The sequence below is a fragment of the Vombatus ursinus genome, unplaced genomic scaffold, assembly GCF_900497805.2.
Source record: "Vombatus ursinus unplaced genomic scaffold, bare-nosed wombat genome assembly UNPS02014790.1, whole genome shotgun sequence".
Taxonomy (NCBI): Eukaryota; Metazoa; Chordata; class Mammalia; order Diprotodontia; family Vombatidae; genus Vombatus; species Vombatus ursinus.
This window is the reverse complement of record NW_020954568.1, coordinates 444,516-469,218: the sequence shown is the minus strand read 5'-3', so window position 1 is coordinate 469,218 and position 24,703 is coordinate 444,516. Positions and strand designations below refer to the sequence as shown.

General features: G+C 59.2%; 2 protein-coding genes across 2 annotated transcripts; both read left to right on the top strand.

The window, feature by feature from the left end:
• Positions 1–1,220: 1,220 nt before the first annotated feature.
• Positions 1,221–14,840, top strand: TH (tyrosine hydroxylase). Its single transcript, XM_027868673.1, has 13 exons — positions 1,221–1,310; positions 4,755–4,967; positions 7,172–7,346; positions 8,497–8,585; positions 8,708–8,775; positions 9,299–9,349; positions 10,522–10,667; positions 11,088–11,223; positions 12,198–12,267; positions 12,455–12,511; positions 12,951–13,046; positions 13,880–14,013; positions 14,681–14,840. The coding sequence occupies exons 1-13, from the start codon at positions 1,221–1,223 to the stop codon at positions 14,838–14,840; spliced, it is 1,485 nt and encodes a 494-aa protein (XP_027724474.1).
• Positions 14,841–18,885: 4,045 nt separating this feature from the next.
• On the top strand, positions 18,886–19,875 carry INS (insulin). The gene is made up of 2 exons (XM_027868681.1): positions 18,886–19,072; positions 19,751–19,875. The coding sequence occupies exons 1-2, from the start codon at positions 18,886–18,888 to the stop codon at positions 19,873–19,875; spliced, it is 312 nt and encodes a 103-aa protein (XP_027724482.1).
• Positions 19,876–24,703: the final 4,828 nt, after the last annotated feature.

The window sequence follows — 24,703 nt, the reverse complement described above, 5'->3', positions numbered from 1 at the left end:
CGCTCATTGGCTCTCATCTTTCTGAGCCGAATCACATTCAGTGCCTCAGAGAAGACAGGGCCCGAGCTGGCTTGGCGCGGACCCTCCCTGGGTCTCTCCCCTCGTAGGCAGGCAGGGCGTAGGATCCCATGAGTGTAAGGGCCAGAGAAGGATGGAGATGAACAGGGCAGGGAGACTAAGCCCAGAGAGACGGCCGCAGTTCCCCTTCACCCTCGAACCCTGGGAGCGAAAGTGTCGGGACCATCAGCCCCTTTGTGGAAGGTGGGGCTCTGGGGAGGACGAGGTCTGGTTCAGTGCCACACAGCAGAAGAGTGAGGGCTGAGACACGAAGGCAGACCTCGTCATTTCCAGCATGGGGCCATGCCTCCCACTTCCCTGAGTGGAGTCTCGGGGATTCCACATGGCGCCGTGGGAGAGCCTTGGCCAGGGCTGGAAACCCACGAGCTGGGTGACCCTAGGGAAGTCACCTGGCATGTCTGAGCTGGTCTAGAACATGGCAATAGTGAATAACCTTTGTCTCTCCTACCTGGTAGGGCCATGCTCTTGGAAAGGGAGCCTATGTCCTCACGTCTTGCAGGGGAGGGCACTGGGGATGGGAGCCAGGAGGGGCAGGAGTTAAGAGAAGGAAACTGAGGCCCAGAGTGTTCAAGCTCAAGACCCCAATGTCCAAAAGGGTCTACAGAGACACCTCCACCCTTTCCTTCTAGGGAAGTGGCACCAATCCCCTCGGCCTAGGTATCAGGCCTCCCATGTCTGGTCCCGAGCCTGTCTGGGAGCAGAAGCCCAGGCCCTGTCTTTGGGGGGCCCTGGGGAGAGGAGAGACGCCGCCGCTCAGCCCCTGGGAGGGTCAGCCTGGCAGTCACGGGCCGCTGCCCCCGCCCTGACTCGTTCAGCTTTCTCCAGGGCGAGGGGATGATTCAGAGGTGATGGTGGAGGAGCAGATAACTCGTTTTGCAAAGGCGAGTGTCTGCAATCTTGGGAGCAATTAGATTTAATAGAACAGAGCCTGTTCTCATCCCTGGCCCCCTCCTCCTTCCTCCCTCAGGCAGTGCAGAACCAGAGAGCCGGGGAGGGAGGGGGGGCATAGAGGTGGCGGGGGGGGGGAGCCAGCGGGGGATCTGAAAGGGGCTTTGACGTCAGCCCTGCCTATAAGAGGCTGCCTGGGAGAGGGGAGTCGACAGCGGAGACCCCGGACGAGAGACGGACAGCCCGCTGGCACGATGCCCACTCCAAACACCTCCGCTCCTCCGGCCAAGGGCTTCCGCAGGGCTGTGTCCGAGCTGGATTCCAAGCAGGCGGAGGCCATTATGGTAAGGGCTACAGCCCAGCTCCTGGGGAGGGTCCCTATCTCCCGGGCTGCTCTGGTCCCTGGCCCATCCCACCCTGGCATGGGGAGCCTGAGGGGCCAAAGGCTAATCCTTTCTTTCCCCCTGCTGCGTCCAGGTCCCTCTCCTAGGGACCCAGGGGGCCTGGCCGTGTACGATGGGTCAGAGGGTGTCTCTCTGGGCCTGGGTGTGTCTGTGTGATTGTGTGCATTGTGGTGAGGGGACAGCCCTGGGGTCTGGAGTCTGTGTATTTGTCACATCTCATGTGTGTGCGTGTTGTGTGTGTGTGTGTGTGTGTGTGTGTGTGTGTGTGCGTGTGCCCCAAAAAGCCCAGACTATATAGATCAGCTAGAAGGGACCTTAGAGGTTGACTTGTCTCATCCCCCCCATTTTACAGAGAAGGAAACCAAGGCCCAGACAGGAGAAGGGAACAGCTCTGAGGCAGAGGCAGGACTGGGGCTGGAACCCCAGTGTCCTGAATGCCAGCCCTTCAATCCCGGCTGTATAGGTGAAGGACTCCTGGAAGCCGGGTGGTGCAGTGGGCAGAGCCCTGAACTTCCCAAGGCTGGCATGGCTTGTAAGGGCCTCAGTTTCCCCATCTGCTGATTGGAGGTGATGATTTTGGGACCACCAGCTTTTAGGGTCTGGGGAGTGAGAAGGAGTAGTAGAGGTGGGCACTCTTCTTGTATTCCAAGCCTGGGATCTGAGACAGGCAAGGGCTTGGTGTGCCCAGCAGCCAGCACTGGGCCTGGCACCCATCACAGAAGTGCTGGCTGTACTGAGTTAAGGGGTGATTTTTCTAAACGTGATGGGAAGCTCCTGAGCCCAGGGTTTCTCTGTCCTGCTGCGCCTGGCCAGGACCCCCTCCCCCACTCCTTAGGACAGGCACGGTGAGCGGGGAGGGGCTACCCCTGAGGCATAGGGGCCCCCGAGACTGAGACCTTGGCCAACCCTTCCCAGTCAGGGCAAGCTACTAGGCTGGCCAGGGGGGACACCTGGGGCTCGGGCTGGCCTCAGTCATTGACTGACCCAGTCCTTGCTGGGCTCCTCACACGGCTGTCCCCTTGTTCTGTGTGCCCCCAACCCCATTCCCCACCTTCAGGGCCTGGAGGCTACAGCCTCAGAAGGTCATGAAAGAAATGAGTAAGGGCTCACCTGCTCCTCATTTCATAAAGGGGGAAACTGAGTCTCAGAGAGGATAAAAGATGTTCCCATGGACTCACGGTGAGTGGGTGCCATGGAGGAGCCGGAGGAAGTTACTTAACTCCCCTGAGCAGAGGACAGAGAAGCAGCTGCTTTGTGTGGGGCCCACAACTGAAATCTTGGAGATAGCAAAGACTACTTTCTTCTGGTCCTGCCCACCAGCAGACACAGGTCTCTGGGGGACCTGGGTGTGTCTAAAGCCTCTTTTCTCAGCCCTTTGGGGCCAGGCTGAGAGCTCCCTCCATAACCCCCCAGCACGCCAGAACGTCCAGTCGGTAGGGGCTCTTAAACCCCAGCACACCCAAGGTCTTCTTTGACACATGGGGCCATGGAGATCCAGAGATGGGAAAGGCCACTGTTGCCCCTATTTTTACCCACCTGTAATTGAAACCGTACCTTCCCTTCCATAGCTTAAGAGCCTGATTCTGAGTAGGGGCTGCTCCAGACTGGCCCAAGGGCCAGGTCCTCTCAGGTGAGGTGAAGGACTCCGCACCAGAGGCGCCTCTAAGGGGGCCCAGAGAGGACAGGGGCAGGAGACGTCCTCTGGGGCATGAGGACCCGCAAAGGGTTGCTGCCAGATGTTCAGAGAGGAGACTCAGAGAGAACGCCCCGATTGCTTTTCCGAATCTTCATTCTGAAGCTGGTAGCTGCTGAGAGGCTGAGCAGTCCTTCCCCAGGCAGGCTAGGTCAGCCCTCTGAGGGCTCCCTGGTGGAGGAGGTGCCAGTCCCCTGCCGGGCGCCACTCGCCCTCCCCTAGCTAGGGTCAGCTTAGGTCTGCCCCTCGAGGGCATCCTGGGCCGGCAGCTATCTCCCACTCCTGCCATCACCCTTTCCCACCTAATGCAGTTAGGGACGGGCTGAAATCTGGGGCCAAAATGCTGTTTTATCTCTTGGGGGGTTCCTCAAGAGCTGTTCATGTTCCTGATGCCCAACTGGTCACAGAAAAGGAGAAATTCAACGCCCTGAGTCAAGCTTCTGAAATCAGCCGTGCAGCCCACTGCCGGCACTCCTGCGGGCCTCCCCAGCTGGGTGGGCGAGGCCTGCCAGCACCCCATGTCTGGGCACTGGCTTCCCAAGCCCAGGAAGACGGGTAGAAAGGTTTGGCCAAGAAAAACTCTCTGGTGCATGGGTTAATTAGTTAAATTGGGAGGTGAGGACACGGGATCCACACTGGAGTAGATTCACTCAGTCAAGGTGCTGAGGCAGAGAGGAGAGACCCCTTTGAACCTGACTGGGTGACCCTGGGCAAGGCTTGGCCACTCTCTGCCACTCTCCATAGAGAAGGACCCACCTCCCAGAGCTGCCTGGGCAAACCCTTTGTCACACGATATACCAGCTCTCGACGGAGCTCTCAATGACCAGAGATCGCCTGCTTGGGGAGAGCACTTCATAGTGTAGGAGGAGGACTCCCTGGGAGCACAGCTGTGCAGAGGGGGGAGGATTGGGCAGCTGGGTGACCTCAGTCAATCCTTCTACCTCTCTGAGCCTCAGTTTCCTGCTCTGCACAATGAGGAGGGGGCCCAGATGATTCTGAGTTTCCTTCCTGCCCTGCGATCCTTTCATCCCATGAAACAGTTAGCAGACCTTCTGGGGGGTTCCTGCCTCGTCTGCGGGCATCCGTTGTTTAGACCTCTATCCCCACAGAGAGCCTCCAGAGAGGTGGGCTGAGTGGATTACTGAGGAGAGGGGGCCAACCCGTGGAGTGGAGGGTTAGGAAGCTAACAATCACACCCTGTAGTCATGCCCGCCTGGGTCCCCCAGACCCTCTGGTCCCCCAACACAATGTATTTGGAAGCAGTGTCTGGGGGGGCCAGAGTGAGCCAGGGATCAGGGAACCAGCTGGTGGCTTTGGCCAGTGTAGATGGCCCAGCCAGTCTGTGGAGACCCCAAAACAGATTTTTTTTTGCCTAAAATGTCCAGTTTGGGTCCTTAGGGCAGCTGGCTCCTGGCTCCTCCTGCACTCTGAGGGGTAGGGAGGAGAGTGGGTACTGCCCAGCTCCCCAGGACTCGACCCTTCCCTACGGTAGACCTGGGGAGCTCTGACCACAGGATCCAAGGCTCCAGGGATGCCCCACGTGTGATTCAGCTCTGCCCCACTTGGCCTGTGCCCCAGCCCTCAGTGCCCATGCCTGCTGAGATGGTGAATTTCTCCCCCTGGGTCCCAGAAGGGGGCTGGCAGAGGGATGGAGCCCCTGTGCCGCTGACCCCACCCCGCCTCTGATCCAGTCCCCGAGGTTCATCGGCAGGCGGCAGAGCCTTATTGAAGACGCTCGCAAGGAAAGGGAGGCGGCTGTGGCGGCTGCGGCAGCTGAGGCCTCCGGGGACCCCTTAGATGCCATCGTCTTTGAGGAGAAGGATGGAAAGGCCCTCCTCAACCTCTTCTTTACCCTGAAGACAGCCAAGTCTACATCGCTGTCCAGGGCCCTGAAAGTGTTCGAGGTGAGAGATCGGGGTGGGGGAGGGGCTCTCACTGGCCCGTGGGAGCTGGGCACGGGTGGTTATGTAGTTCTGTGGTGAGCTTGGACCAGCCTGGGAGGGGCCTGGCCTGTGGGAGGTCCGTGGTCACAGCCAGTGCCAGGCCGTGGCCGAGTGAGTGACCTGCCTAATTGAAGGCTATCAGACCAGAAGATGGCTAGTTCAGGCATTGGAGGGACTGGCAGGTCATCCAAAGCAGCTCTTTCCTCTCAGGCATTTGAGGCCCAGGGTGAGAATCTATTTGATCAAGGCCACACAGTGGAGCTGGGATTTGAACTCAGCTCCTCTGAGTCTCAGGCTCCATTGGCTGAGGCTTCTCTCTGGGAGGGTGGGGGCCTGAGGGCTCTGATTGCCTGCTGTGGGTCTGGGAAGAAAAGGCTTCGTGGGAATTGGATGACCTGTTGGTAAGTGGACATGACAGTGCTCGCACCTACCCTTCCCTCCTTCTTGCCCTGGCTCCAGGATGGGCTGGACAGACGTCCATCCTCTGAGCCCAGGGTGGGGAGGGCGGGGACAACCCCCACCTCAGGGCTGGAGCAAAGTCATGTGCTGGAAGCTTGGGAGGGGGTGTGGGGGGGCAGATTGGGATGGGAAGAAAGGTATGTGTGTGTCTGTATGTGTGTGTGTAAGTGTGTGTGTGTGTGTGAGAGAATGTGTGTGTCTGTACACGTGTGAGTATATGTATCTGTGCAAGAGAGTGTCTGCACATGTGTAAGAGAGAGTGTGTGTGTGTGTATGTGTGTGAGTGTACATGAGTATCTGTGTGTTTGTGTGTGTGTGTGTGTGTGTGTGTGTGTGTGTGACAGAGAGAGAGAGAGAGTGCATGTGTGTCTGGATGGGGTCTGGCTGGGCAGCAGCAGCCAGGGATTGATCTTTCAGCCTGGGGCTGTGCAGGTGGCAGACCCCGGTGGCAGATCAGCCCTGTCTCTCTCCCCCCCACCTCTGCCATAATGACATTTGCCGGTCAGCCACCGGCCCCTGTTTGTGGCCAGAGCAGCTAATGGGAGAGCGGCTGTCAAATTAACTGGGGATTGATGTGATGAATACCGGCAGGTGGTAGGCAGGGTGCAGCTTGGATGGGGTGGGGTGGGGACTCTGTGCTCACTCTGCACTGCCGTGGACAGCCCCCAGCCCCTTCAGAACTGCCAAAGGGAGGCTTGTGTCCAGCCTGCTAGTCAATGGCAGGTCTGGAAGAGAGGCCACCATGACTGACACTGACCTGCCCATTTTACAGAGAGGGAGACTGAGGCCCATGGGGGAAGGAAACTGCCAAAGTCACACAAAGAGCAGAGACGGAACTTGAGCCCGAGTGTTCTGACTCCAAACCCAGGCCTCCCCTAAACCCAACGCCCGCTTCCCCTTCTGACCCCCCTGCAGGAGGAAATCTTCCTGGGTGGGAGGGTGGCTCATTCTTTTACAATGCCTTGAGAGGCAGTCCCCTGTGGTAGAAAGATCCTGGTCCCAGAATCAGCAGAGACCTGGGTATGTGCTCTGGTTCTGAGACTACAGGGGGCAAGTCAGTCACTTCTGAGCCTCAGTTTCCCCCTTTGTCAAATGGGGATAATGAAATTTGTACTCCCTCACTGAGCATTGGTGAGGAAGGCTCTGTCAACCTGGGAGTGCCTGAGCAATGGGGGTGGGGTCGCTATTAGTCTCTGTATCTCACTGCCCTCCAGAAGCAGAGAGGGGTGCAGGGGCTTGGAATCAGGAGGACCTGAGTTCAAATCCAGCCTGGACACTGTGGTAGCTATGTCCTTGGTCAAGTCCCTTAACTTACCCCAGCCACGTTTTCCTTCTCTGTAAAATGAGGCCAACTAATAGCACCTACCTCCCAGCATTGTTGTGGGAATCCAATGGGAGAATGTTTCTGAAGCCCCTTGAGGATCCTTGGCGCCTTTCAAATGTGCGCTTCGGCACAGGCACGTGCCTTCTAGCCCTTCGGGGGCTCAATTTCCTGTCCTGTGAGGCAGCGAGGGTGGCCTAATCCAACAGACTTTAGAAGGAGCCGGGGGCAGGCTATTATGCCTATTATAAAGAGGAGAAAACTGAGGTCCGGCTGGCGGGCCTGGCGAAGTGTCTCCGGCCCCACCCTGGTCAGCCGAGGAGAGAGGTGAGAGGGGGTGGACAAGTGGTCAGTGACCTCTTCCTCCTCTCCTTCCCTCCACGAGACATTCGAAGCCAAAATCCACCACCTGGAGACCCGAACCAACAGGAAGCCGAAGGAGGGGACGTCGGAGCTCGAATACTTTGTCCGCTGTGAAGTCCACAGCAGCGACCTGGGCGCCTTCTTCAGCTCCGTCCGGAGGGTCTCCGACGAGGTGCGCAGCACCAAGGAGGACAAGAGTGAGTCCTGCGCCCCCCTCCGCGCCCCCCCAGCCCCCAGCCGCCCCGAGCTGGAAGCGCCCTCGCTCCCTCTCTCCCTCCCTCCCTCCTTCCTTCCCTCCTCCCTCCTTCCTTCCTTTTTTCCTCCCTCCTTCCTTCCCTCCATCCTTCCCTACTTCCTTCCTTCCTTCTTTCCTTCCTTCCTTCCCTCCCTCCCTCCCTCCCTCCTTCCTTCCCTCCTTCCTTCTTTCCTTCCTTCCTTCCTTCCCTCCCTCCCTCCCTTCCTCCCTCCCTCCTTCATTTCTTCCCTCCTTCCTTCCCTCCTCCCTCCCTCCCTTCCTCCCTCCCTCCCTTCCTCCCTCCTTCCTTCCTTCCTTCTTTCCTTCCTTCCTTCCTTTCTTCCTTCCTTCCCTCCCTCCCTCCCTTCTTCCTTCCTTCCTTTCTCTCTCCCTCCCTCCCTCTCTTCCTTCTTTCCTCTGGGTTAGATAGAAGACATAGGAGCAAGGACAGAGAAGCTATACTGTCCGCACAAGACCCCAGCTAGAATGCTTGTGTTCCTTCTGTACCCCTCCTATTGGCCCACAGCTTCATCTTTCTGTTATTAGTACACTATTCCAAGGGGATTTCTTTGCATCATCCCTTGCACACACACACACCTTCCTGGACTGGCCATGGAGGTGGCGCCCTGCTCCATGCAGATTGCACCAGGGGCTGGGGTGGCCAGGGGTCCTTCCCCCAAGGCACAGGCAGTCCAGGCCCTCCACTGGTCACTTCTTGGGCTGTGGCTGGCTGAGTGCTGGGCCTCCCTTCAGTATTGCCCTGAGGTCCTTCCTCCCCTAGCCCTTGGGAGGGGTTGCAGTGCAGGTGGGGAAACTGAGGCTCAGATGGGGGAGCAAGCTTCTCAGGTGACGTTGTGCCGCGGGGTCCTCGGGGGGGGGGGGGGGGGGGGGGGGGGGGGAGGCTGTCCCTCAGCAGAGAAGGGGAGGATGGCACTCACCTTCCCTAGCTCTCACAGGGCTACTGAGGTCAGTCCCATAGAGATGGGGGCCTGCCGGCATCCTGACCATTCTTGACTGGGCAAGTTGGGCTGCCCTGCTCCATCCACCTGGCAGGGACAGAGAGAACCATGCTGTGGCATCTGTAGAATTAATCCCGCCTCTTTTCTGTGAAGTTCACTGGTTTCCCAGAAAGATCTCCGAACTGGACCAATGCCACCACCTGGTGACCAAATTTGACCCTGACCTGGACCTGGACCACCCCGTGAGTCTGCCCCTTGAAGCACGTGGGGAGAGCAGGGAGGCCTGAGGGATGGCCAACAGGCTCAGGGCTCAGGGCCCAGAGCTGCGCCCTGAGCAGCTCCCTCCGTCTTGCCTCCTCTGCAGGGATTTTCTGACCAGGTCTATCGCCAGCGGAGGAAGCTGATAGCAGAAATTGCTTTCCAATACAAACAGTAAGCCAGCCCCCCTCCCCTACCCAGCCCATCACCACCCCCAGGGGCCCTGGCACCTGAGAGTCTCCCACCACCAACCGAAGGCCAAGGTCGTAGCCAGGGGCCTGGGCCAAGTGGCCAGGCTGGGGCCTAGAAGAGGCTGACACATGCGGAGCCGGAGAGCCCTCCTAGACAGACGGGATATTTGAATGATCACGGGTTCGCTGAAGAAGACCCCAAAAGGGCATGTGCCGAGGTGTTGGTGGCTGGCCACATGTGGGTCCAGGCTCTCATCTCAGCTTTGTGGATGTGGCTTGTCCGTGGCACAGAGAGGCTCACAGTGGGTCACACAGCTGAGACGCCATGGGGCAGCATCTGCCTGCTGATGCCGGCATTCTGAACACCATACAGGCCCTGCCTTTGCTAATGGGGGGACCAGGGGGCCAGGGTCTTTGAGACCATCTAGTCTAGTGGGGGTCTTGGCTTTGGGGAGCATCGTTGGGGGGGGTGTGGAGCAGACGAGACTAACCCTGGGCTCTTTCAGTTCAGAGCCGATCCCCCGCGTGGAGTATACGGCAGAGGAGATTGCCACCTGGTAAGGACGTGGCCACGTGGCCCGTGGGGAGGTCGAGGAAGAGGAGGGGAGCGAGCTGGAGAAAAGAAACTCCCAGTGGAGCTTGGAAACAGCCAGGGATTGAGGGCTGATGGTCTCTCAGGGTCATTGCCAGCCACCGGGCTGGTCACTGGCTCTGGGAGCTGGAGGGAGTTTGTGGAAGATGCAGGGAACGGTCGGCAAACTGTCAGCATTTATGGGATGCTTGATGTGTGTCCAGCACTAGGACCTGGACAGAGTCAAAGCTTAGACAAGACAGGACCCCTGCCGGGGCGGGGGTGGGGTGTGTGTGTGTGTGTGTGTGTGTGTGTGTGGAGGAGAGCCCAGAGAGCAAAGACACAACATTACAATCTTTGCAGTGGACACAATGAGTGCTGATAAGTAAACACAGTCATTTGGGCTGGGGTGGGAGGACGTGAGCAGCTGGGGTGATCAGGGAGGGCCTTGAGCCCTGAGGACTGCACTCTGGGAGGCCAGAAGGCAAATGGTCTTCAAGGGAACTGGAGAGGTCAGGGACAGCTTCGTGGAGAAGATGAAGCTTGAGCTGGGCCTTGAAGGATGGCTTAAAAGAGGGCGGGGAAGTGGTAACGAAGTTGGCCAGGGCAGGGGATAAGGAGCAGGATGTCCTGGTGGCAAAGTGCCTATCTGATGAATGAATGAATAGATGGGTGAATGGATGGATAGGTGGGTGGAAGAATGGATGCATGGGTGGGTGGATGGATGGATGGGTGAAAGAATGGGTAGATGGATAAGTGGATGGATGGATGGATGGGTGGATGGGTGGGTGGATGGATGGATGAGTGGTTGGATGGATGGACGGACGGATGGATGGATGGATGGATGGATGGGTGGATGGACGGATGGATGGATGGATGGATGGATGGATGGATGGATGGATGAGAAGAGCCCAATTAACCTCATTCTTTCCTCCTGTCTCATCATCATTGCCCCAGCTTTCCCTCTCCTTCTACAAGAGAAGATGGTAGTTCATTGCCAATTAGAATCTCATTGTAAATGGATGAGGGGCAGGTGCAGGCTCTTTTATTCTGTTTTACATGCCACAGGTTTATATAAAGCAGGGCTCACCTGCGTACATGTCTGGGCTCCCTGGGGCTCCCCAGGCTCATGCCCCTCCATTTCTCCTCCTTCCCTAGGAGAGAGGTCTACACCACCCTGAAGAGCCTATACCCTACCCATGCTTGCCGGGAGCATCTGGAGGCCTTCCAGCTGCTGGAAAGGTTCTGTGGCTACAGCGAGAATAGCATCCCCCAGCTCGAAGATGTGTCCCGCTTTCTGAAGGGTGGGGGCAGTTTGTGTGGGGGGCGGGGGGGGAGCTGGGGCCAGGTGGGCAGAGAGGGAAGGGTCTTCTGGCCTGAGAATAAGTAGTGTGTGGGCTTGAGTCCACTCCCCATCTGTTGGGGCCAGTCTGCCTCCTGAGGCCCTTACAGACCTTAGCCAAGTGAGGGAGGTAAAATGTGCAGAGGCAGGAATAGAGGGTTTCCAGGGGGCCAGGAGAAGATCTGAGCCACAGGAGTCAGGGGGGGAAGAGGAAGGTCAGTGTGGGCCACAGTGGCCCTGGGAGAGGTGTGAGGTAAGCAAGGCCTTGAAAATGATCAAGGGCAGGGAAGGGCAGGGCCATGAGAAACCTTGAGGGCCCAGGCTCCCTGGCTCTGGGCTAGCTGGGCCTGAGTTCTCAGCCTATCCCTCTCTGCTGTTTCAGAGAGGACGGGCTTCCAGCTGCGGCCGGTGGCCGGCCTGCTCTCTGCCCGAGACTTCCTGTCCAGCCTGGCTTTCAGGGTATTCCAGTGCACCCAATATATCCGCCACGCCTCCTCGCCCATGCATTCCCCAGAGCCGTGAGTAGGGGCTCCTACCACCGCCAGACCCAGTCAGAAGTCTCTCTGGAGTTTCTGTCCCTGAATCCCAGAGTGGGCTTGAGGGAGAGCCTGTGGGCCTCCTCACTGACCCCCGTCCTCTCTGGCCCAGGGTGCCCCATTCTAAGGGAGCTCCTTAAGGCCCAGGGAGGGACCTACATTCCCTGGGTGTAGGATAACACCTCCTTTCATACCGTTCAAGGTGTACCTCTCCCTCCCAAACCTCCATCTCATCAGCTTTTTGCTGGGATGATTGTCTCTGTGTGACAGAAGAAATCCAGGCCCAGAGAGCAATACATCTTTCTCAAGTTCACCTAGTGAATGCTTTCTCTAGATCTGGGGTGGGGGTGCAGAAGAGGACCAATTGAATTCAGTTTTGTCCAGGAGACATTATTTAAGCATTGGGGATGCCTAGTAGAACGTGGTGCTGGGGCAAGTTGAAAGTGTAGGTGAGGCCAGGCCCCCTTCCTCTGGCACCCAGCAGGGATGGGGTAAGACCCCCCCCCAAGTAACAGAAGCACCCCCTCACATGGTAAGTGCCTCTACACTCCCAGCTGCCCACCCTCTGAGGGGAACACTTGTCACAGGCCCACTGGGTCAGGGAAGATTCCCTGGAGGAAGTGGCCGGCAGGTTGGGCTTCCGTGGAGGTCAGGCACTAAGAGAGAGGAGATGTTCTGGGCACAGGGAGCCAGGTGACATAGGGGTGGGAAGGCAAGGCCATGGTGGAGAGCCTCGAATGTGAGGCAGAGGCTTCCTGGAGGGGGAGAGGATCCCAAAGAGGGGTTAAGATGGTGGGAGTGGCCATCGCTAGGGCCAGCCAGCAAAAGGCAGAGAGTGGGGAGGCATGGGGGTCGAGTGTGTGTCTCAGGGACAGACCGGCTGTGCCCACAGCCCTCTCACCAGCAACGTCTGCTCTTTTGTTGGCCTTTCGGGCACCCACGGGTGCTGGGTACAGGGACTGCTGTCATGAGCTCCTGGGGCACGTGCCTATGCTGGCAGACAGGACTTTTGCCCAGTTCTCCCAGGTGAGTCCTCCCCTCTTGGCTTTCACACCCACAGCCCCAGCACTGCCTGCCTGGCATGGGTGCTTTTCCAAGGGCAGGGATGTTTGGAGGGAGGGGGCAGCCAGAGGTGAGGGCAGAAGCAGTCAGTGACCCAGACGCACCAGATTCAGGCTTGGCCCCGCGACATCCTCTGCCTCGCCTTTCCCAGGATATTGGCCTCGCCTCCCTCGGTGCCACCGATGAGGAGATTGAGAAGTTATCCACGGTAGGTCTGCGTCATGGAGGCTGCTGTGGGTGAGTGGGGAGGATTTGGCTTCGGAGGAGGTAATTTCAGCTAGAATCTCTTTCCGTTCTGCAAATCAGTTCATAGAAAAGTTAAATCCATATCTACACTCCCAGAGTGAGGAAGTCAGTCCTGTCGGGCCCAGACTGGAGGCTCCTGGATCACAGGGCCGGGGGCTGCCCCCCCTCCTCTCTAGCATAAGAAGTCAAAGATGTGGGAGCACAGGCAGTGTTAAAAAGGGCCTCTTTTGGTTTACTTGGGGGGGGATAAAGGAGGCAGGCGGAACCTACAGGGAGCCTTGAGTCTGAGGGGAGAGCAGCAGGGTGCGGAGTAGGAGCCTGCCAGGTGTGAGGGGGGTGGGGGGTCTCATGGGCAGGAGAGTAGGCGCCCAGCAGGTGTGTGGGGGTACACCCTTTTCCAGCTGTACTGGTTCACCGTGGAGTTCGGGCTCTGCAAACAGAACGGAGCTGTCAAAGCCTACGGCGCTGGCCTCCTGTCCTCCTATGGGGAGCTCATCGTAAGCCTGCCCCTTTCCTGCTCCTCTGCAGATGGGGCTTTCCTCCCTCCCTTGAAGCCCTCCTCACCTGCCCGGGTCCTCAGGGCTCTGACTTCCCAGGGAAGCTGGGGGTTGGGCCACTTGGGATCCCCCAGAGGCAGAGGGACTGAGGCAGGGGATGGGGCCTGCTGCCTTTGCCTGCCCTGGGGGATCAACACTGTCACACCAGGAAGAGGCCCTGTGGCAGACCGCCCTCCCCCCTTCCCTCTACTGAGCTCGTGGAGTGTTTGTGAGCTGAATCCCACTTCCCACTAGACTTCCCAAAGTGGGTTTGCCCCAGGGCGCGGTCAGCCGGCCCCAAAGGAGACTCCCTGTGATCTGTGCGGGGTCAGGGCTTAGTCCTGGCTGGCTATTCCTTCAGGCGGCCTGCTCTGTGGCAGACAGAGCCGGAAGGGGCTACAAGGGGCTAGAAGGGCACTTGGGCCATTGTTCAGTAAACCAGCCCCACCCTTTGGGCAGGGGAGTCCTTCCCCTGCTCTGAGGCCCCCCACCTCTAAGGGAGGTGCCGCGCCAATGGGTTCCCTTCAAGCAGAAGCTTCTCCCTGGGTACTCATCGGTGGTCTGGGAGGCCCTAGGGGAGATGCCAAGTACAGAGCCAGGGGCCCTGACGGCCAGAGCCTGGGCCCCTGCCAGCCATGTCCCCTCGCCCACCCAGAGTGGCTGAGCCTCTGAGATTACTCTCAGCTCCAATGTTCCCGGCGCCGACGCGCCGTCCCTGGCCTGCCCTTCTGTAGCCCAAGGTTGCCCACAGTCCAAGGGGAGGGGTGAGGTGACGGTCTGGGTCCTCTGCTTAGCACTCCCTGTCCGAGGAGCCCGAGGTCCGGGAGTTTGACCCCGAGGCCGCCGCTGTGCAGCCGTACCAGGACCAAACCTACCAGCCAGTCTACTTCGTGTCGGAGAGCTTTAGCGACGCCAAAGACAAGCTCCGGTAAGTGGGAGCAGGGGCCAAAAGGGGGAGGGGGAGGAGGAGGAAGCTGGTAGGCTTTGGCAAGGACCCCAGCAGGTCTCTCAGAAGCCTGGACTCCGGACAGGGGCCTGGCCAGAAGGCAAGCCCTCACATGGGGGTGTTGAGGTTGGGGTGCCTGGGCAGGGCCACGAGGAGGGGGTGCCAGAGGAGTGGAAGCTGCCTAGAGTCCAGGGGGTACACGTGACAAATCTGGACAAGGAGCCCTATTCAGAAAGGATCCTTTCCCTTGACCTGGAAAGGGCCATCCAGAGCAGCCCCTGTCTCTCCTCGGGTTGTGCCTCACCCTTCCCCACATGCACAGAGACTCTAGGCTCAATGGCCACAGAACCAGGCCCAGAGCCCCACCTCAGACACTTACTGGCTGGGTGAGCCTGGGCAAGTCACTTGACCGCTGCCTGCCTCAGTTTTCTCACTGTAAAATGGGGATAAAATAGCCCCTAGCTTCACTGACACATAGCAGACACTCAGTGAATGCTGGTGTTCTTTCCCCCTCCTTTCCTTCTCTTGACAAGGGGGCGGGTGACTCCCCGTCCTGCCCGGGGTCTGCTCTGGGCCACTATGAAGCCCTGGCCTCTCCCTCTGCTGACCCGTGGTGCCCGGGGCTCTTTGCTCTCTCTGTGGTCCCCAGGAGCTACTCGACTCAAATCCGCCGCCCCTTCTCTGTGAAGTTTGACCCCTACACGCTGGGCATAGAGGTCCTGGACAGCCCCCAGAAGATCCGGCACTCACTGCAAGGCATCCAGGACGAGCTTCACTTGCTGACCCACGCGCTCAATGCCATGAGCTAATGCCCAGGCGCCCTGGGCCCTCAGCCTCCTCACCCCGTGTCTGTCCCCACCTCTGCCCAGAACCTGGCATGTTGCTTTGTCTCCCCAACGTAGCCCATCTCCCTAGCTCCCATCTCATGGATCCCCAAGGTTGGCATCAAGGCAGCGGAGGCAGTGTTATGCGGCGGGTGGGGCGGCAGTAAGTGTCCACCCAGGTGTAGAGAACCCCGGACGTTCAGCCTGAAGAGCTGCATTGAAATCCTGGCCCAGACCCTTACGGGCCACCCCAGGGCTGTTGGGAGGAAGGTGTTTCCCTGGGGACTGAGAATTAAGAGCTGGGTGGGGGCCTAAGAGTCCACTACAGTCCTGGTGCCTAGGGGAAACCCAGAAAGGAGAGGGAACTGCCCCAAGGGCCTGAGTGCTGGGGTCTTTCCACTGAATGAGGCTGGGACAAACCTTGGCTAGCGCTCTACCCTCCAGCCCCCAGCCCCATTAAGAAAAGAGAGAGAAAGTATTAGTGGTGGCCCTCCAGAAGCCATCCCACAGGAGTGGGGGAGTTGGGGGGCGGGGCTGGAGATATTAAAGAACGCCTGCACTGGGGCTCACCCTTCCTAGCCCCTGAGCTTGGCCCTGGCTGAGATGGAACAGGGCAATCCCCTCCTACACCTTGACCACCGGCCTCCAAGCCAGTGTCCAGACCCAGGGCTCCCAACCTCCGCGCGGGTCCGTTCCCTCTCTGCCCCCTTCTCTTTCTCCTCCCTTTGTTTAAATTGAGGGGCTGAGGTGGAGCTGACTCGGAGGTCTCAGCCTCCTTGGCCCCTGACTCATTGGGGTTCTTGGGTGAGGTCGGTCTTGGTGGGTGGGGGGGTGGGGGTCCCAAGCGTGTCCCTGTGGTCCTTGTTGCTGCTGCTGCTGCTGTGTGTGTGGGTGTAAGTGTGTGCATTTGTCTTCTCTGACTTTCCTTGGGTCCAAAGGGCCCCGCCTACGTAGGCCCCAGGGTCTAGAGCTGCTGCTGCTGCTGCCACTGGGGGGGGGGGGGGGTTCCTGCATGACTGGCCATGACCATGATAATAAAGGACAAAATCTATTTCTTGACAAGCAACCTGGCTCTGAAGGCTTCCTTTACTCTAGGGCAGCTGCCGATGATGGGAGGGCAGTCGGCGCATCTCTGGCCTGGTCCCTGAGGTGTGCCCCCCAATACTCTCGGCCCCTCCATGCGCCAGCCTGCCCCCGACCTAGAACGGTGTCCTGCAGGGATGGCTCCTTGGCCTTGGGCTCTCTCTCTGAGCGCCAGCAAACAAGGGGAGGAGGACGAGGACAGACTGAGAATCAGCCCATAGCCCAGTGGCCAGCCCCTTGAGGCTGGCTTCTGTCCGACTTTGCCCAGTACCACACCATCTCTTCCTGGCCCACCTCGCCCTCCAGTGGACAGTCATAGAATTACAGGCTTCCCGGTCCTTTCTGGGCAGGCCCTTCTGCATGAGAAGCCTGGCTAGAATCCCTCCAGCAACAGGGAGCTTTCCACCTTCCAAGGCAACTCTGTCCATTATGAGTGCACTATTCAGAACTGAAAGGAGATTTAGAAATCAAGTGGGCCCACCCCTTCGTTTTTCAGATGGGAAACTGAGGCCTAGACGTGGCTAGTAAGTGGCCCAGTGGGGATTCTAGCCAAGTTAAGATGAGTCACCCTGGGCTGACAGATGGCCCAGTGGATAGATTGGTGGGGTCTGGGGTCGGGAAGACCTGAGTTTGAACCCTGCCTCAGACGCTTGCTAGCTTTCTAGCCCTGAACCTCTCTGAGTCACTTAGCAGTTATTAAATGCCTACTATGTGCCAGGCACTCTGCTAAGCACCGGGGATACAAAGAAAGGCAAACATCCCAGTCCCTCCCAGTCTACAACAGTTCTGTGCAAATCGGAAGCAGCCGCCGAGAGACGGCTCCAAGATCAGCTAGTCCTCTTGCACGAGGTGGGGTTTGAGTCAGAAGGGGGAGAGGGAGAGAGTCCTCGGCACAGGGCCACCCTCAGCTTGCTCATCCGTAAAACGAGCACAGTCTTTGCACGGACCTCCCGGGCTTACTGAGAGAGCCGAACAAGACGGCAGATGTAAGAGCTGCATAAACGTGCACTGTCATCGTCCTTGTTGCGGGGATGGTGGAAGAGCCCGGGTCTGCCTCCCCTGGCTCTACCCCCATCCTTTATTCCACCTTCCTTTCATCTCTCTCTCCTCGCTGGTCCCAGTTCTCTGACTTGAGAGGAGCCTCTGGGAGGGCTCAGAGAGGGGTAGGGGTGCCCAGGCCCTGGAGGCACAGAGGTAGGCAGGAAGGGGGCTTGATGGCCGGCCAGCCCCTGACCGCCCCCTACAGCTCATCAGATGGACGGTCATCAGAGGGAGCAGCAGCTCCATCTTTGAGCCCATCCCTAGGCCGAGGAGGGGAGAGAGTGGGGGTCCTGGTCTCGCCATTTCCATGAGGGGTCTGCCCTCTTGCTCAGGAGGCCCAGGGCAGCTGCAGAATGGACGTCACCTTGCAGTCCTAAGGAGCCGCGCCCTGGATCGCATTGTCAGGGTTTGGGGGGGCGTTCCCTTAGGGGGAGGGAGCAGGACTGTCTGGGACCACCCCTCAGTTCTTCCTCTCAGTGCTCCCAGGGGTTTACCAACAGGAATGAGAGAGTTGGGGCCCTCAGCAGATGCTGAAGGGGCCCAGGGCACCCCCGTAGCACCCTTCTCTAAAGGCGTCAGAAGCAATAAGGTCACACTCTGACCCCTGCAGGAGGCTGGGCACGACGCTCCTCTCTCTGGTCCTCTGTTTCCTCCCACAGATGATGAAGCCCCTCAGAAACGCGACAGCCCCCGAGTTCTAGGTTGCAGTCCCCGCTCCCCCCTTGTGCCTTGGCTTACTGACTCCTCACCTCACGTCAGCAACAACTTCAGGGAAGCAGGGTGGGGGGTGCAGGGGAGGCACGTGCACCTCCTCTTGGCCTTAATTTTAGGTCTCCATTGAGCGTTGTCAGGAGGGACAGCTCATCCATCACACACTGCCCACCAGCCCTTCATTAGCCCTGCTCATTAGCAGCCGCTTCACCCGCTCCTCAGGGTCCCCGCTAAGCCAGGTAGAGCGGCTGTTATTGGCGAGAGCTGGGAAATGATCCGGAAACGCCAAACTGGGCCTCGCACCATCTGGTGACCCCCCCAGCCGCCCCACTCTGGAGCCCTAATGAGCCCAGTTAGCAGAAGCCGGGGCGCTGGCCCGGCCAGCCCCACTTGGGCAGGGGCACTGAGCACCATTTAAAAGCTGCCAGCGCCAGGGTCAGGCAGCAGCCTCAGACACAGCACTCCAGCCGCTTTCCTCCATCTCCTGTCTCTTCTCTGAGTAAGTCTGCTGGGAGCCGTGGAGCCTCGAGGCCAGGCGTCCTGGGCGGCTGGGGGCGGCGGGCAGAGTGGGCAGAAGCCAGCATTGACAGCCATGCCCTGCCGTTTGTCTTCTCTCTGCTTCCTAAGCCACAGGGGACCGGGCTAGGGGCTGGGGGAGGAGGCGGAGGCGTCTCCTCCGGCAAGTCCCAGGCCCTTTCCGACCTCAGGCTCATCCAGGGCCTCCTCTCATCTCCAGAAGCTGAGGAGGAAACGTCTCTCTTGCCTTCCGGCTCTATTAGAAGGGATTTGGTGACCTCTGAGTCCAAGATCCTGTCTCTCACTGAAGGCCTGAGGCCCAGAGACGTGAGGCATTGCCCAGGTCACACAGCGAGACTAGCCGAGCTGCTGTTTCTCGGCTCCCTGAGAGAGGAAGCCTCTGGTAGTGAAGGGGGGGGGCTCTTTCTTCACTCACAGAAGTCAGGCTGCCCTCTCTGTCCCACAGCTCGGCCCCGCTGTGACTTCAGACAAGTGCCGCCCCCCTTCTCTCCACATCAGTGCCCTCCCGTGTAGAATGAGGAGGCCCCTTCTTTCTGTGGATCTAATTCAACAAGGTCTTCATGGGGGAGGCTGGGGAGACAGGGTCAGTGAGGCTGCCCCTCCTGGGGGTCCTCTCCCTGCCCCCTCAGCCCTCCCCTCTGCCCCCTAGGGCTTGGCCATGGCTCCCTGGTTGACTGCCCTGTCCCTGACGGTCCTGCTGGCATTGTCCAGCCCGCCAGCCGGTGAAGCCCTTGTCAACCAGCACCTATGTGGCTCCCACCTGGTGGAGGCCTTGTACCTGGTGTGTGGGGAGAGGGGCTTCTTCTATACCCCCAAAGCACGCCGGGATGCTGAGCAGCCGCTGTGTGAGTATTCTGACCCTCCTCCCCAACCCATGCCTGTCCCTCAGGCCTTGAAGTCCTACAGGCATCCGGGTATGAGGCAGAACCCTGGGGTGCCAATCACAGTCATCTGCCAGTGTCTGCACTTTGGAGGGAGCCCTCCTGCCGGCCCCCACACCCCCCAGTCCCAGATTCCTGTCCACAACTCTGTCCTCCCAGGCCCAGGAGCCCCCTTCAAGGGCTCAGGGAGAGAGACATATTCCAGGGATGTAGAATCACACCTCCCTTTAAGGCACCCCCCAAAGGATCTCATTAACTAGCTCCTCTCAGGGATTATTCCCCCAGGGTGACAGAGGGGAAAGCTCTCCCAAAGCTGCCTAATGGCATTTCTGGTCCATCCCCCTTATAGAAATCTTGCTTAAAAGCCCCCAGATTTCCTGTCCTCTCCCTGCAGGCATCACTCCTCCGCTGTGAGAACAAGCCCAGGAGACAGGGCCCCGGGAGGTGGGGTTCATTGTCCTTCTGTCCCCGCCTGCCTCCATGAATCCCCACTACCACACTGCTCAGCCTGTGCCCGGAGCCAGTTACCACCCCCTGAACCTCCGTGTCTTCTGTGAAATGGGGACAGCGGTGCTCGCCGGGGCTGCCGGAAGAAGCCATGCGGCCGGCACCCTGCTTACCCTCACCCTTCTCCCCTGCCAGTGGGTGAGGCCAGAGGGGAAGAGCTGCCCTTCCCACCTGAGTACCAGCTGCAGAAGCGGGGCATCGTCGAGCAATGCTGTAACAGCATCTGCTCCCTCTACCAGCTGGAGACCTACTGCAACTAGAGGCGGGCAGGAGGGCGCAGCGCCATTGGCAAGGCGTTTTCTCACTATAGAGCTTTGAAACAACTGAATAAAAATGAAGGAAATACCATTTCTGAAGTAGTGAATGCTTGTGGGCTACCTCGACGGCCCCTCCCTAGGACCCCGCCCCAGATGGCTCAGACGGAGAGGGGAGTGAGGGCATTCCAGAGTCCCAGGTGCCCGCCCTGTGCTCGCCTGGGCTGCAGAGAGAGCCCAGGAAGGGCAGACCCTCTGGGGCAAGGAGAGAGCATATCACCCATCCGTGGACTTGGGGAGTTTCCAGACTAGCTAGGGAGGGGAGACGCCCCAGCGAGGGAGTAAAAACAATCCGCCCCACGCCCGGGGCACTCTGTGGGTGCGGAGAGCATGAAGACAAGTCCCTTCTTATATTATCACCCCTAAGGAGTGCCCCGAGAAAGCAGGGGTGAGACCCAAGGCATCAAGGCTGGGCTGCAAGAGAGTGAGCGTAGGTAGAGACCTTCTCATCCAGAGGAGGAAACCAAGGCACAGACAAGAGGAGGCTTCCACCAGGAGTGTGAGCAGAGCTGGATGCTGAAACAGGTCCCAGGAAGACCTGAGTTCAAATCTGGCTTCAGACACTTCCTAGCTGCGAGACCGTGGGTGTCTGCCCTAGTTTCCTCATCTGTAAAAAATGAGAATGATAACAGCACCACACTCCCAGAGTTGTTGCAAGGATCAAACGAGATCAAATTGTGTAAAGGGCTCAGCATATTACCTGGCACGTAGTAGGTACTCCCCCTTCCCCAAAGAGTCGAGTGGGACTGGACAAAGAAGGGCCCTGAGGGTGATGGAGCACCATTCTACTTTCCTCCCTCCCGCTATCCCTGTGTCAGGGGGGTGGCAAGGGGCAGGGAGGGGTGGGCCACCGGGTGAGAGGCTGGGGAAGTCACTGAGCAGCCTTCAAGCACAAGACGGTCCCTGAGCGAGGGCACTCCAGAGAATGCTGTTGGGTCTGTGGGCCCTGGGACAGAAGAGGCCGGTCAGAGCAAAGTCTGCCGACATGAACTCTGGTCTGGCGCCCTTTATCCCCATGTCCCAAGGTGGCAGGACCAACTCAGGCCCCAGCCTGGGCCGCAGGGAGGGACAGAAGGGGGAGGAGAGGAAGCTAGAAGCCTCTAGGTCCCGGGCTCTGAGAGTTGACTTCCGGTGGGAAGTGGCCCAGCACGGGGGGCCTGAGAATGAGAAGCTGAGGCCGGGGCATGGGGCATGGGAGGAGGGCCCTGTGTCAGGCCTGACTTGTCTCCCACCGGCTCTGGCCTCAGAAGAGCAGAGCATCACTGGGGGGTGCCAGGCTGCAGAGAAGGGACTCAGTGGGGTGAGGCTGAGGAGGGAGGCCGTTGGGAGCCAGGGCATGGAGAACGTGGGGGCTTCTGTGTCCTTAGCCGGGTAGGAGGGGTGAGCCGTGAGCCCCCGAGGACGTTCCCCAGGCTTCAGGCCTTCCAGGGCAGCTGAAGATGTCTCATCTTCCTGGGGGCAGGGGACGATGCCCTTGTCTGAGGGTGGCAGGGGGAGAGGCTAGAAAGCAGCGTCTGTGCCTTGAGCAAAGACCGCGAATCATGGCGCCCCAGACTTGGGAGGGCGATCACTTATTTCCCAAGTGGAGCGACCGAGGCCCAAAGCCAGCAAATAACTTGCCCAAGATTACTAAACAAAATCAAGTCGTGCAGAGAAGACAGGCTGTGCTCTGCCCTCACCAGACCAAGCGTTCCTTGTGTGACAGCATGCACAGGGCTCCTGAGGTCAGCCAGTGACCCTCCCAGCTTTGGGCCAGGTCATTCAGCTGAAGCTAATCTCCTCTCCTTCCTGGAAGCCCCGCCCGGATCTGGGGCTGGTGTGCCCGGCTGCCAGTGCTGGGCAGAGCCTAGGAACCCAGACACTGCCTGGTGTTTCCTTCGTCCCCTCTCTCTCCCCTCCCGCCCATCCTGCTTTGGCCCTGGGGAGAAGGCAAGAAGACAGTCCCAGGCCTCCCAGGAGGCCCCAGCAAGGGGAGGAGGGGTGGGAAGATGGACAAATGGAAGGTGGTCCTGGAAACAGCTGCGGCTTAGCCTGGTGGGCCCCAGAAACCCTCAGGGCAGTGGGAAGAGAAGGGGAGGAGGCCTTAGTGGAGACAGAGCAGAGGTCTTTGGGAGGAGGAGGACAGAGCCCTGCTGGAGATGCAGCTGAGGAGACAAGGGCGGCCACCTGGGGGAGCAGAGTTCCTGAGCCCCCCCCCAGTTGTTATTGCTGGCTGGCCCGGAGGGTCCTGGAGGCCCGGGGGGAAAGGCTGGGCAGCCAGGCCCACGCCCTTTCAGTGGATGGGAAGGCTCTTGTGGGAAAGGATGCTTGGGGTTGGCCATGGGGCAACCTGAGTGGCTCAGACCCAGAAGAAGCGTCTGCAGCTGACCCAGGAAGCCCAAGGATGCCTCTGAGAGCTCTCCCTGACCCCGCCCCAGCAGACAAGACCCCCCCGCCACAGCCATTCAAATCTGCCAGTATTTACTAAGTGCCTACTGTCTGCAAGGCCCGCTGTGCACCAGGCCCCGAGCTTGGTCTGGGATTACAAAGACAGACAGAAAACCAGAGGAGGGAAAACAGGAAGGCAAGGAGATGCAAGGTAAGGGGAGGGATGCCGGGGGAGGGAAGGGAGGTGGCCCTGAGTGGAGCAGAGCTGGAAAGGGAGCTACAGTGGAGGAGAGCTGGAGGAAAGCGGGAGTGGCATTCCAGGCATGGGGGCCAGCCTGTGCAAAGACCTGGAGGTGGGAGATCTTCAGGGCAGGGAACAACTGGTGGGGTCGTCTGGCTGGGAGAGAGCGCACACGAAGGGCAGGGAGGCAGAGAAGCCGAGTTTCCAGTGACAGGGTGAGGCGTTTGGACTCGGTCTGATCTCAGCTTCGGTCACTCACTCTTTCCATCCAGGAGCATTTATTAAACAAACACCTACTACGCGTTAGCCACTGAGCCAGAAAACAAAACAAGCCTGGTCTCAGGAAGCCCCCGCCCTCTGGGGGAAGCACCACGCACACCCCTAAATAGACCCAGAGTTAATAGAAGGCAGTTGGGTGGTGCGGGCACAAGCCCACGAAGGCCATCTGGGAAAGCCTTACGTAAGAGGCGGTGCCTGAGGAAATGTGGGGTTCGTCGAGGCAGAGGTGAGGAGGGAGTGCATTGCAGGTGTGAGGGACTGCCTATGCAAAGGCATGGAGGTGAGAAATGGTGTCTGACAGACAGTCAGTTCGACTGAATCCCAAAGTGGGTGAGGAGGAGGAGGAATGCACACCAAGGCTAGGAAGGGAGGCCGGGGATCCAAGGATAGGGAGCCCCTGGAGTTTCCAGCACCAGGCAGCGGCATGGGCAGAGCGAGGCCTTAGCAGGGCCTGGAGGCAAGGAGGCCGTTTATCGCGGTGGCCCGGGGTGACATGGGTTGAGGGCTGGGGGACTCTTCCCGCTCTGCCCTCTTCCCAGGCTTTGGTCCCCTTCTTCACCGGCATTCTCTTCTAGCCCATCCCGGGGGGCCACCCCGATGCTGGGGGTGCCGAGTCTCTGCCAGCGGGGCCCAGGCCGGCTCTGTCATGGGTGGTAGTGGGGTGGCCCCCAGGTCCCTGGATGTCTAGCCCGGCAAGTCAAGGCCCGGAGTTGGGGGGACCTGTCTTTGACTCCTGCCTCAGACAGGCCCCAGCCGTGAGCAGATCTCTTGCACTTCTCCCTGCTTCGGTTCCCTCATCGGTCAAACGAGGGCCAAAAAGCAAGATTGCTGCAGGGATCGAGGAGCTGAGTAAAATGCGTCACACGTCTTAGTGGAAATGCTAGCAGTCGAGAGGAGGGCTGGAGGCCGTGAGCAGGACCCACTCTGCACAGACTCTGCAGGGAGGGAAGGCACGCTGGACACGGGCAGGGAAATGCCAGCGAGAGAGAAGGGGCCCCAGGAGAAGAGGGGCTGGAGAGGGCGGCCATCGCCCGTGGGGTCGCCGGGGCACTTCTCCTCCTCCCTTTGGGCCAATACTGTGACCACCCTCTGCCCATTGCAAGGAACGGATCGGGAGAAGAAGCCGCTGGACTGGGAAGCACATTCAGACCGGTGTGGCGGGTTGGGGGAGCATCTCACCCCCACTTGCCTCCTATGACCTGGTGGGGCCTGACCCAAGATGAAATGGGGAGGCTGGCCGATTACTCCCCACTCTCCTGCCGTGCCAGAGCCCTGCACCCCGAGGCCTGCCTCTCTAAGGAGCACCCCAAACCTACCTACCCTACCCCCCCAAACTTCCATTCCAGAGACCAGCTTCTAGAGGAAGCGATGAAGTGATTCACACTAGAGGGTGAGTGACTGGAGAAAGAAAGGGCTCGACTCCAAGGATTTCAGGTTGGGGGTCCGGGGTGGAGGGGGCGAGTTAAAACAAGCCCCAGCAGCCGGGGGCAGACGTTCTGGGGAAACGAAGTCACGAGGTAGAGCCGTCTCTGCTTTATGCCCCATGAGCTATATTTCAAGGAGGCTACCCCCTCCTCCCATTTGTTAAGGGATGAAACTGAGCCCCAGAGAGGACCGCCTACTTTTGAACGGCAAATTAATTACAGACTGACTCTGCTCCCCTAGTCCCTAGACTAGGGGTCTCTCCTGGGGCTTCATCTCTGGGAGCTCCAATGAGTCAGGGACACACAGGGGCCGCTCGTTCTTTGTTACCCCCTCCCCAGTGCTGAGCACAGGACCAGGCACCCAAGGAGGTCCTTAGTGATTGGGTGGATGGATGAATGGATGGATGGGTAGATGGATGGATGGATGGATGGATGGGTGGATGATGGATGGAGGGGTAGAGAT